Source organism: Oryzias latipes, chromosome 7 (genome assembly GCF_053564925.1).
Source record: "Oryzias latipes strain Hd-rR chromosome 7, Olatipes_Hd-rR_3.1".
Taxonomy (NCBI): domain Eukaryota; kingdom Metazoa; phylum Chordata; class Actinopteri; order Beloniformes; family Adrianichthyidae; genus Oryzias; species Oryzias latipes.
The window spans coordinates 21,371,499-21,383,492 of NC_136243.1; the positions used below are offsets into that span (position 1 = coordinate 21,371,499).

The 11,994-nt window shown below is 39.7% G+C and overlaps 1 protein-coding gene across 1 annotated transcript; it reads right to left on the reverse strand.

The window, feature by feature from the left end:
• Positions 1-996: 996 nt before the first annotated feature.
• dhx35 (DEAH-box helicase 35) lies at positions 997-9,950 on the reverse strand. The gene is made up of 21 exons (XM_004070498.5): positions 9,798-9,950; positions 8,923-9,050; positions 8,744-8,836; positions 8,446-8,523; positions 8,233-8,337; positions 8,098-8,159; positions 7,886-7,955; positions 7,641-7,700; positions 7,190-7,302; positions 7,022-7,118; positions 6,767-6,925; positions 6,038-6,248; positions 5,782-5,906; positions 5,453-5,507; positions 5,164-5,354; positions 5,002-5,079; positions 4,714-4,843; positions 2,931-3,012; positions 2,736-2,807; positions 2,506-2,617; positions 997-2,415 (listed from the first exon to the last, which is right to left on the reverse strand). Exons 1-21 carry the CDS (start codon positions 9,835-9,837, stop codon positions 2,377-2,379), a joined length of 2,100 nt encoding a protein of 699 aa, XP_004070546.1. The 5' UTR covers positions 9,838-9,950; the 3' UTR covers positions 997-2,376.
• Between the last annotated feature and the right edge of the window lie 2,044 nt (positions 9,951-11,994).

The window sequence follows — 11,994 nt, forward strand, 5'->3', positions numbered from 1 at the left end:
AACCTGATACTCTGAGCTTATAAGCATCCGTAGTTTTAAGGATGAAGGCAACTTTTGGCCAGAGTCTCACTGTGACACCAGTTCACTGATTCCAAACTGGTGTCTGGAACTGATCACTGATCATCAAAGTGAGATACTACCGTCACTGCCAGGTGAAGGATGGTGGCAAGTTTTATATTTTTGGAATTCATTAGTTATTTACAGTAAACTTCTAAACCCAGTTTAAGGTTGTTAATGACAAAACATTGAGGATGTGAGGAACGAGGCATACTTTTTAGCATAAAGAATGAGAAAAATCTTTTTTTAAAAAGGTATTAACTTTTTCTCAAAAGCAATTTATACATCTGTTAGTGAGAACTAAAGTTTGAAGCTGTTGCAAATCTCTGGAATATTTGTTTCAACTGTCCCTCCTGTATTCTAATTGTGTTATGAATCAGATGTATATTTTACATAAAACAAAAGTACAGAAGGGAACTTCAAAGTAAATGCGAATAAATGTTAAAAAGCTATCTGCATGAAAAATGCAATACTTGAGCATTACTTTTATTTTACTTAACTGTGAATTTAGCTTTACGTGTTCTAAAGCCTACATGGAAAGGGGGACCAGAAGGCATTTTACTATTCTGCTCAGATTTATATGAATTTATCTTGAATACATCAAAAATGTGGTTAATTTGGAGGTGATGCTGTCAGAATTTCATCTTTATATTTTACAAAATGAAGAAGTTCAAAAGTAAAACTCTTGTGAGGCAGTTTTTTAATCAACACAAAGCTATTGCATGTTTTTACAGCCAAAATGTTTGGGTCAAATTTCATTTCTCCATCATGTTACAATTTCCATTTCCACAAAAATAGATAAGTGGGGATAAGAAAGGGAAATCCTCATTTTCAGTAAGAAACCAATCAGAGCTGCAGGCCTTTTTGTGGCACAACAGTGACAACCCCTGGCAGGCATTTATACTGCAGACAGGACATGAGTAAACAACAGACACCACATTCAGAGTATGACAGTAAGGCTTTAATAAAGAATACATGAAGGAACAAGATGTGTCTGTTTTCATTTCAGATAAGCAGTTACAGGGATCTATAGATCGCTGATTGAGCTACATACATACTTGGTATTTGTGAGGGTCATTTGGGAAACAGCTAAGAGGTCATGACAGGGCGAAAGTCTACATTAGAGCGACAGCTAACATGCAGAGGTGCCTTGTTTATTTAATTTGAGGATGGCTACCCGTCACGCTACGCTTCTCTGGTGGTTTTACATTTCTCTGGCTATTTTTCTAACCTAACTAACAAGTTCTAGTGAAGAGATACGAACTTGCAGGCAGACTTAAAATGACTTAAAACCTCAACAGTTTTAGAGTATTTTGCAGCTGACTACATTACAGTGACCACTCTTAGAATAACAAGGAAATTGAAGCTTTCGGTTATTGAAAAAAACTAAAATGCACAAATACAAAAGGGTCAGTACGGAGTGGATAGGGGGCGTGTGGATTTGTTAATCAGGAACAGTAATCAACAGCTTGCAGAGTAAATAGTTTGCACTTAAATAAAAAATAAATGCCATTATTTCAAAAACCATAAAAGAAGAGGGAGGTGACAGTGTAAAACTATGTTTTCTTTTAGGTGTTGGACACATGTTAACATAGTTTTGAATAGGAACAAATGGCACTTCATTCTTAGTTTTTGTTTCACAGCTTATTTTTCCTTACAATATTTTGGTGGATTTACACACATTCTATCCTAAAATAAAAGACAGAAGTGGCTGGTTAAAAATACTGGCACAGAGTGGTAACAAGGCCACTTTGAGCTGTATGGTGGTTGGATGGATGGAAACAAGGAATGAAAAAAGAACTTCTAAGATAACCCATTCACAGTGTTAAGAGGAGCCTCTGAAAATGGATGGAGAAAAAGAGAAAGAAAAAAACACACTTATCTGATGACATATCTGAAAATATATACAAGTTCTTTTATATGAATATTCAGAAAAATGAACACACTGAAAAATAAAGTTACATTGAATTAAACCAGTCAAAACTAAAGAGGCACCCAGGGTTTTTGGGAGAGCAAAATACCTAAAAAGAGTACCTCGAAGGGGAGACAATCCTTGACCATTCTTAAATGGGCATCAGTCAGGCCCAGCCTGGCTTCATCTCACATTCATCTCCATAAACCAAATATAAACAATAGCACAGCCAATAACACGTCAGCGCTTAAAAGGGACCAATTCTACTGTTGTAGCTTGGCCACCCAGGTGCAGGAAGTTGTGCACGTATGCATGGACAATAAATCTCTATCTTTATATACAGTGGATCGGGTACGGCACAGTGGTAAACTTGTCTCTGTCTTATTGTGGTGCAATGGTGATAGATGTTACAGGACTCTGGATCTCTTGCTGGCCAAAGACCCATGCTAGAAAGATCAAAGGATCAGCAAAAAGTGAGCAACCTGACAGCAAAGGGAGGTTAGATAAACAGATCAGGTCGTATATTTGTCACCCACCTTAGCTTGCTTGTAAAAGTGAGGAGCTAACTCAACCAGCCAGGATGATTCGACAGCAGTCACATCACGCATATAGTATTTTGAGGTCTGCACCACTTCATTGAAGACCACCCTGGAAAAAAAAGAGGAAACACATTACATATATATACATTCACTCAGTACAAAGTACGTCACTGTTTATTATTTGGCATTAAATCATAGTGTTGAATGGATGAGGATCATCAACTGACCATTTTGGAGGTTTCTCAACATACAGTACAGAGTTGGGGTGGATGTGAAGCTCACGATCATCTCGTAAAGTCCTAAAAAAAAAAGCAGCGGAAACCATAAAAGTGTCATTTTAAAAGCAGAAATCCCTTTATATTACTCAGCAATGAAAATGTCTAAATTCATGACATGATAATGGATGTCAAATGAACTCTCACCGGTAGGAACCCGAGTGATGAATGCGGGCAGCATTGGCAAAAAACCCAGCAACAATGCATCTCAAGATCACATCTGGATCACCTGTAAAACATCACCCAGTCTGAGTACAACGCCTTTAAACGTGTGCAAGGAGAAGCTTTGCTGTCTTTCACCTCAGTTGACTCAAATCTACTCAAAAAGAGGCATCATGGGGTTTTATTTAAGAAAAATGTAGAAGATGAAAAAAAGTTACATTTCACTTAAAGACCCACTCAGATTAAAAATTATATTTCTTTATTCAAATAGTTGTGAATCAGGAGCAGATGACAAAAAATGAGGTTGGAAAAAGCTTGTATTTGTGACACAGAAAATATGCTGGGAAGGCAACAAGCTCCCTGCTCCATTCTGATGCATCCACTTTTAGACAAATAGATCCATGAACGTCTTCAGTTTCCTCGTCTGAGCTGGGATCTGACTCAAAACTGTACAGCTGGATAGCTCCAACATTGCTCGCCATTTTTGTTGCACTGCTAATATTAGGTTGGGGGTGTGAGGGGCTGTAAGCGAGTGGGAGAGCGTGTAAACAGAGAACCCTTCAGCAGTGGTGAGGAGAAGACCAACAGCCCCGCCCACAACTCAGAGGCAGAAACTATGTCCTAGAACAGTGTTTTTCAACCAGTGTGCCGCGGCACACTAGTGTGCCGTGGGAGATGGTCAAGTGTGCCGTGGAAAATTGCCCTCATTAATTGATCTAAAAACATTTCCCATCTCCATGATTTCAGCTCTCTGTTCATCCAAACAGGTCCTGATAAAACACTGAGTAGTTAGGAATATGAAAGATCATAAAATACTTTTTTCTTTGTGTTTATTTGATTCTATTAAAGACATTTTTATAAGAATGACGGTAACGCGATTTAGCTGCAGCTACAGCTGTTTTCTGAAAAGTCCCGCAGCTTTTACTGTTTCCACGACTCCACCAATCATTCTTGAAGGCTTAATCACATGTCATCAGTCTGACCAATCAGAAGTGTTTAAAGTATTCACTTCCTTGTTCCAATTTAGCTCATAACTCAGTCAGTTCCGACAAAAACACCAGCTAAAGCTCGTCTTTAGCGGTGTAGCTTTCCACAGAATCCGGTATCAGACCGTGGAACAAGTGAACAAAACCATGAAGCTCAGAGTTCTGCCGTTTTCTGGCAGTTTTCACAATACATCTCCCATGATGCATTGGCTTAAAGGGACAGCGCCTCAGCGTACAATGAGTCGTCCTTGTTACACGTCTTGAAACCACAACGAACATACAGTTTGTATGTAACTTAAGTTTTATTACATCTTTTAGAAAAAAACGTCTGCAACTTCCTGCTTTTTCTGCCACAATTATTAAATGCACGTCAGATTGCCGGGGGGGCGCTGTAGATCAAAACAGACTGTGAGTTTCTGCTTTTTTTTTTTTTTTTTGGAATGCTGGTGTGCCGCGGGATTTTTGTCAAGGTTAAAGTGTGCCGTGGCTCAAAAAAGGTTGAAAAACACTGTCCTAGAAAACAGCACAGGTTTTCTAAAAAGACCAGTGGGAATGCTATTGATCAAGGGATGACCAGTGGAACTTTGAAAGTATAGGATCGAAACTAACGATGACTAAGTTTGACCTCACTTTGTATCAAAAAATATTAAATCTTGGTGTAACTCAAACGATATTTTTTGTAAAACCACATTTTGAAGGTGTACTTCTGTAATTTATTTGCAGTAATCAGGTCTTTTTGGGGAAAAAGAAAGTTTAGAGAACTAATAATGATTTAGACAAACCTTCACTTGAAGTTCGTGGCACCTTAAACTTGTTCATGAGACGGCGGAGCTGCTCTCGCACCGTCACTGCTCGCAGTAGACCCTTGTAGTTGAGAAAATGCTCCTGACACCACTGGGAGCTCTTCTGATGCTAAAAATGAAAAAAAGAATAAAAACAATTGACCCTTAACCTTAACTTACACGGTTAAGTTTATGACCCAGTGTTGTGAATGTCAATTTCCATGCGGGAACCTCCCAAATGGATAAATAAAGTTGTCTATCTGAATCAGGCATGGACACACTTGATACCTTCATGAATGCTTCATACACATTCAGCATGGTGAGGTGGTCTCCCTCGGCGACTGCAAATTTCCTGTGCTCTCGAGCCTGCAGGGTGAGGTGGCACAAAAAAGTAAAACAGTTTGCTGACAAAGCACTGCTGCTAAAAAATATGACACTCATTTCACTCACAGCAACTTTCTTCTGATTGGGCGGCACAACGAATATATTCTGAATCTGCATCATTGCTGCTATGGTAACAATCTCTTTGGAGCAGCCAAAGTTTCCCGACTCCAGCAGCATTTTAGCAAACATGGGGCTGAGAGGAAACTCGGCCATCCGCACACCCATGGGATCGGTCAAACGCCCATAATGGTCCAGCCCTGCCAAGAGTCAAACAGAAAAACAGTTGGTTGGGTAAACGCTTGCGCACAATCCCGATAATTAGTGCTGCAGCTGAAGGAGAGTTTTCTTCTCTTACCTCCAAGAGCGTAAAGAAGTTCGAGAGCCTGAACCATCGTCTGAGCTGGAGGAGGCTGTTCATCAAAATCAAGCGAGATGCATTTTAAGTACAACATCTTTCTTACAGACAGGATGTGATCGGAATTTAATGCACTCAAGAGACTGCAGCTATGTTTAAATCTTTAAAAGGGCAAATCCAAACATTGGCTGTCGTAATTATAAAGCATTTGAGAGTCGTTTTTCACAGGCCCCGGGCTATGCTTAAAAATTAAAACCCAAAGGATAATTCCTTTCAGTGAGAATAAATATATTCCCATCCAGACAGTGGATGCAAAGTGAATGACTCACAGAGAGAAAGCTAAACCGCAGAACATTGTCAATGCCTAGTGCTTTGAGCTGGAGGATGACCGGAGCCAGGTTGGTGCGCTGCATCTCAGGCACAGTAGAGGCAGGCAGTTTGTCATAGTCCTCCTCTGGTGAGAAAAATTAGAAAAAGAAGAAATAAACGATCACTGAGAGGGAACGCAGGGAATGATTGACGTGACGTGACAGTTAGAAAATGGGACTAAATTTTGCCCCAAAACAAGAACATGTCTCATCACACCCGTGTACAGCCTGAAGCATTTTCCAGGCCGGTTCCGTCCCGCCCTCCCAGCCCTCTGGCTGGCTGAAGCCTTGGAGATGGGAGTGACCACCAAAGACTCGATGGCAGTGCGAGGGTTGTAGGCCCGCAGCTTCACAAACGCACAGTCGATGACGAAAACAATTCCATTGATGGTGATGGAGGTTTCAGCGATGTTTGTGGCCACCACAACCTGGATAAAGACACATGAAAGTAACGTGGTGAAAGAAATACATCAACACAGGAGACTGAAACTGACAGATATCCATAAGACAAGTTTGAAATGATTCTCAATCACAGCATATATTTCCAGTTACTGTGTTCCCTCGTTTATCGCTACATTTTAAAAATATAGGAGAAATCTGAGAAGTAAAATGACAGATGTTTTTAGGCTGTAGAACCCCTCACTACACACTAGACACAAACATTTTCACACTTTTTTCTCTTGTTTCAACTCTCAAAGTTCAAACCTTCATAGAAAAATAAGTCCAGTATTGTAGAATAAAAACAAAGATTGATTGACAAGGTGTACAGCCTATAAGGACGCAGAACCAAAAAGAAAAGCATGCAAAATCACAAAACAGCAAGACATCGAAAAGTGAACCACATTATAAGAAGGGAACAATGTGGTTTGAAACTGATAGCAAATAAGATGTTCTGTTTTTTTTTGTATCATTTAAACGTAAAATATGAATCCAATTAAGAAATTACCTTGCGAACAGTAGGGGGAACCCGCTCAAAGACCCTCATCTGCTCAGCATACGGCAGACCAGAATACATGGGCAAAATCCTCAGGTGTTTCTTCATACCATATCGAGACAACGACCTGGCCTGATCCTGAAGAAGGGAGACCACCTTCTCCACTTCTTCCTAACAGAGACAGAGCACAGTAACAGCGGAGAGTGTGACGGCGATGCCTTTACAAATGTCAGACAGGAGCAAATAATCCTAACAGTGGCCTCTAACCTGCCCTGTGAGAAAAGCCAGAACGTCTCCATCATCCTCCGTCTCGTGGATCTTCATGACAGTCTCCACCGTGGCCTTTACATAATCTGGAACAGGACTAACAAAAGAGACAAACATTAAGAAGAAAATGACAAATGTGCCTCATTTGGACTCTGTATGTGTGACTACCTGACAGTGTAGAAGATATCTACAGGAAAGCAGCGTCCTTCCACGGTCAGAATTCCACATGTATCCTTGTTTGGATCTCCAGACTCATTCAAGTTAAAGAATTCATGGAATTTCTAGAGATAGTTTGTAGAAAATAAATTAGACAGGAATTTCACATATTAGATTTTTGAATTTTTATGGCAGTAATTCAAAAATAAATAAATGTGTAGCACAAAAAAGCATTCATTGTATTACGCCTGACACTTAGGAACCCGACAGTGGTTTAATAGGACAGGAGAGCAGATGTCTGATAGGGCTTTACTGCTGACTCTGTTGTGGACCGATTGTGTCGATCATCCGGGTACCACAGGTGTCAGGGCAATCCACCTGACATCTTCACTCTCCCTTGTCAGCCTTTGTTTATCTCTTCTGGCTAATCAAGCCTATCTGTTCATCTTAATGAAGTAGTCACCTTGGCATCGAGGGTGGCAGAAGCCACAATCACCCTGAGGTCTCGTCGCTTCTTCTGAATCTGTCAAAAGGGAGAATATCTCAAGAAAAGAGCAAACAGAAAGAAAGAAAGAACATGCAAAAGATAAAAGACCCATTCATGATTAAAAGACCACTGGGAACGCTTTTAAAAATGATGATCGGAGGGGGTCTTCAACTGGTTTATGTGAAACAATGTTGAACTGCTGACAGTAGAAAAGGGTTTACCTTCTTTAGTAGACCAATGGCTATGTCTGTATACAAGGTCCTCTCGTGTGCTTCATCCAGCATCAACACACTAAAGATGCATACATTAATTTTACATTTGAGAAAAGTATGAAGACACGTCTTTCTGTGTGCTTAATCACAATTTTAAATGTATAACAGCTGAATTATTATTCCTTTTTTTGTGGTTTAAAAGAACAAATATATGTATATACCTATACTTTGTCAAAAGAGGGTCGGCCATCATCTCTCGGACCAGCATCCCATCTGTCAGAAACTGAAAGACAAAGACCTAAAATGATCACAGAACTGAAAGGAAACTGGAGAGCTGGAACACAGAGGAAGTGTACCTTGATCCTCGTGGCGTGCGGGTCAGAGCAGTCATCAAACCGGATAGTGTAGCCCACCTCATGTCCCAGCAGAGCCCCTCGCTCCTCTGCAACACGGTTTGCCACCTTTGAGCAAAAAAAAAGGAGATTTCGATTCTGAGGTTTCCTTCAGGGTGGCCTAAAGCTGTCAGCACAACCGGAGGGGAAAAAAAGGGACGTTATCTAAGCTCTTACCGAGATAGCGGCAACACGTCGAGGCTGCGTCACCCCAACGACTTTTCCCTCTGTGGCCCAGCCAGCCTCCACCAGGTACTGATAGAAGTCAGATGAAAAAGGAAGTTTGAGGAGCAAAAACGACATATCCTGCATAAATTAAGCTTTAGCTGATGCAGTGCAAAGAAAAGATGCTACAAAGCAACAAGACAAGGTCACTGTCAAGCACTTACCGAGCAGATTATATGCATACAAAAGGTGGGAAAGAGTTCACAAACCAGGGCATTTTCGCAGGCATGGAGGATTAAATCCCACAAACCTGAGGGATTTGTGTTGTTTTCCCACATCCAGTCTCACCAACGACGATCACAGTCTGGAAGCTTTCAACCAAATACAAGATGTTGTTTCTGTGCTGCACAGGATACAAAGACAAAATCCACAGTGAGCACCTAGACATCAGTGAAAAACAACAGCTGTGAAAGTGCTAAAAAACAAAACCTTAAAGACAGGAAGTTTCTGTCGCTGCCTCTCTATGGACAGGGCGGTGTTCGGGTTGAAGACGATGGGAGAACCGGTGGTCTCCGAGTTGAGCTCCCGCTCCTCTGAGATGCCCGGTGCCTCCGAGCCTGAAGCAGAACAGAAATCCACAGTTTTCTTTTTGACATGGAAAAACATACAGTTTGGTGTGACGGATAAATTGGATTTGATAAATATCCTGATCTTATTAGAGTATTTTCTTTTTTTTTTAAATATTGTAAGATAATTCCATATTTCTTTTAGTTACTACCCAAATCTGACATCATGTACACTCTATTCCATCCAGTACAAATTTTAAAAAGCAGTTAAAATCAAAATGTAGCATCTTTCTGAGCTTTATAGATTAACAGCATTATACTTTTATTTTAGTTTGTTTTATAACTTTTACAACTCTCTGGCATTCATTTTGAAAAAGTGCTGTCCAGTTTATTGTTCTGCGTTTCTATTTGTGTGTCATTTCTATGTTTTAATACAGATATGGGGAAGAAAGAAGAGCAGAGATGGTGAAGAAAAGGCTGATGGTTTATTTACGACTGGGAAAAGCTAGTTTACTGCAACTCCCAAAGACTTGTATCATAAAAGTCCTACAAATACCATGTCAGTGGTTAAGCATTTTGTTTGTTTTTTCTTCCTTCTTTCCAGCTCCTGTTATTTGTCTCGATACAGATTAACACTCGGCTAACCCGAGCGGACCCAGGCGAGCTGGCTGCAGGTACCACGCAGCTGCATTAAACGTCTCCACCTCTCCATAAAAACGGGCTAAACCTGCATGGCTGATGAAATCCTCGAAATGTGCACGAGAAGACGGCGTAATTTGGCCATTTCTTCGCACTTACCCGGCTTCCAAAATTTCATCGTGGAGAGGGGAGCCGCCATCTTTGGCTTTACGTCACAACAATGTTTCCCCACCTCTGTGAAGAGGTGGCATCACTGTCCGAGATTACTACAGGATTTTCTGAATGACGTGTTTAGAAGCTAAGGGTTTGGATCATGTTTGCATTTTTTTTAGCACATACATTTTGTACAAAAGTAGAAGTAAAAGATCAAGTATATGGTGGTAAATAATGGTTTGAACTAATCTTATTAGCTTTTAATCCCTACACCCGTTATTGACGCCCGCTTTATCATAAATAGTACTTGGGTTGCTTAACACAAACAGGGTGTTTGCAGAGTGAACATGCAAACCACACACTGAAATGACCAACAGGGATTTGAACCAGAGACCTCCATAATGTGAGGCAATTTGGGCTGTCAACATGGTCTTGTTATTTACGAGTGTCACTGAATGCATCGTTATCGACTTTTTCATTTAAGCCTGTCAATCACTTCTCACCATGACAGCGATTTTCTTGACATTTCATTGGCTGGGAGTTGTGAACGCGTTTAGGCTTATCTGTAAATATGAAAAGTTAAAATGCACAGATAGAAATCAATTTTCATTTAAGATACACTACGATTTTTTTTGTCACAGTTTGGTGTCTGCTATTGGCTAAATGATCTAAATAGCAAATGTTGAGTTTGACAGGATAATTTAATGCTATTATCAATAGGGATTTACAGATTTGCCCTTTCAAACTGGATCTACTTGTCTTCATAAAATTAAGGGATTAAAAATGGGGGGGGGGGGGGGGGGGTCCACCAAATATGATCTGTAAAAAGAAAAATGACTGCAGCAATGAAAAAAGACCTGCTGACAGTTTCAACTAAATCTTTACTTTGCTTTTGATTTTACTTTATTTTTGGATTTGATGCACTTTGATTGAGATGAAATTTAAAAAAAAACAAACAATACCAGTGCGGTATATTTATGTAAAATTCAATTTTTCGCACAAACAGATAAACAGCTGAGTTTACAAATCCAGCAGGAAGTCAGATTCTTTGACTAAGTTTGACACAGAAATGGTTCCCTTTGATCATCAACTTGTATACAGTTTCTCAAATAGTGAAATGGCTTGGCTTTCAAAGCCTCAGATGAGGTCCTTTTTGGCTTCCTGGAGCCATGACCTACAATTTTTTTACAAGGCAGATTTTGCATTTCAGTGGATGAACCACTTTCCCAGGTGGAGGAGCTTATCTAGGGATCTGTTGCAGCGAGGCAGGGATGGAGCCTGAGATTGACTGGTGGAGGAGAGCAGTGTCTGCAGTAATTGAACTTTATAGCAGTCTAGTGAGGAAGACAGAATGAATCAGAACTTTATCGCCATGGACTGTGAACAAATGTTTTAGCAAGAACTGCATGAAAAAGTATCACATAAAAGAATAAATAAAAATTGCATTCATTTTTAAATGAAAATTGAATAACACTTTAATTTAATTTACTTGGAAATTCAAAATTGGAGAGATATTGAGAGCTTAACGTCTTAATGTGGTCGATACTGCAAGTGCTGTGGCGTCAACATTTTTTCAACAAAGCAAATCTTCTTGATAAGTCCTTCAATTACACTCTCAAAAATGAGATCTGTCCTGGCACTGTCACCACAGTACGTGTCTTGCTAGCCTTGTGTCTGCTAACCTTTTTTTTTTTAATGTCCAACTTGAATTTCAGATTTGGTTCAAAACAGTTTGAATGAACTCATTGCTCATTTTTGCCCCCATGCATGTCAGGACCAATCTGTCCTATATCAGATACGCTTCTTCCTTGTGGGCTAAAGCAAACATGTCTGCGTACAGCCTTCTTCAGAGTACACATGGATTGCAAGAGGTGACTTTTTTTGTGTGTCCAATACCTCAACTTATATTCATTCTCTTATTTTATGCTAAAACTCTAGAAGTTTAATTTTCAGATTATTCTGGGAATAAGTTAGTCACCCAAACATAAGAAATTCTGGTTTTTGTAGCAATGTAACATTTTAATAGATTTAATTTTATGCTCTTAAATTGAAAATGTGTTTTATGGTTCAATGCCTAATGTAATGTCAAACATTTTAACATGGTCATGTTAACATTTAGTGACACTTGTTTAAGTCGTTAAAAATGGTACATAAGAAAACATGATACATTTCTATACTTACTATACATTTATGTATTTTTTCT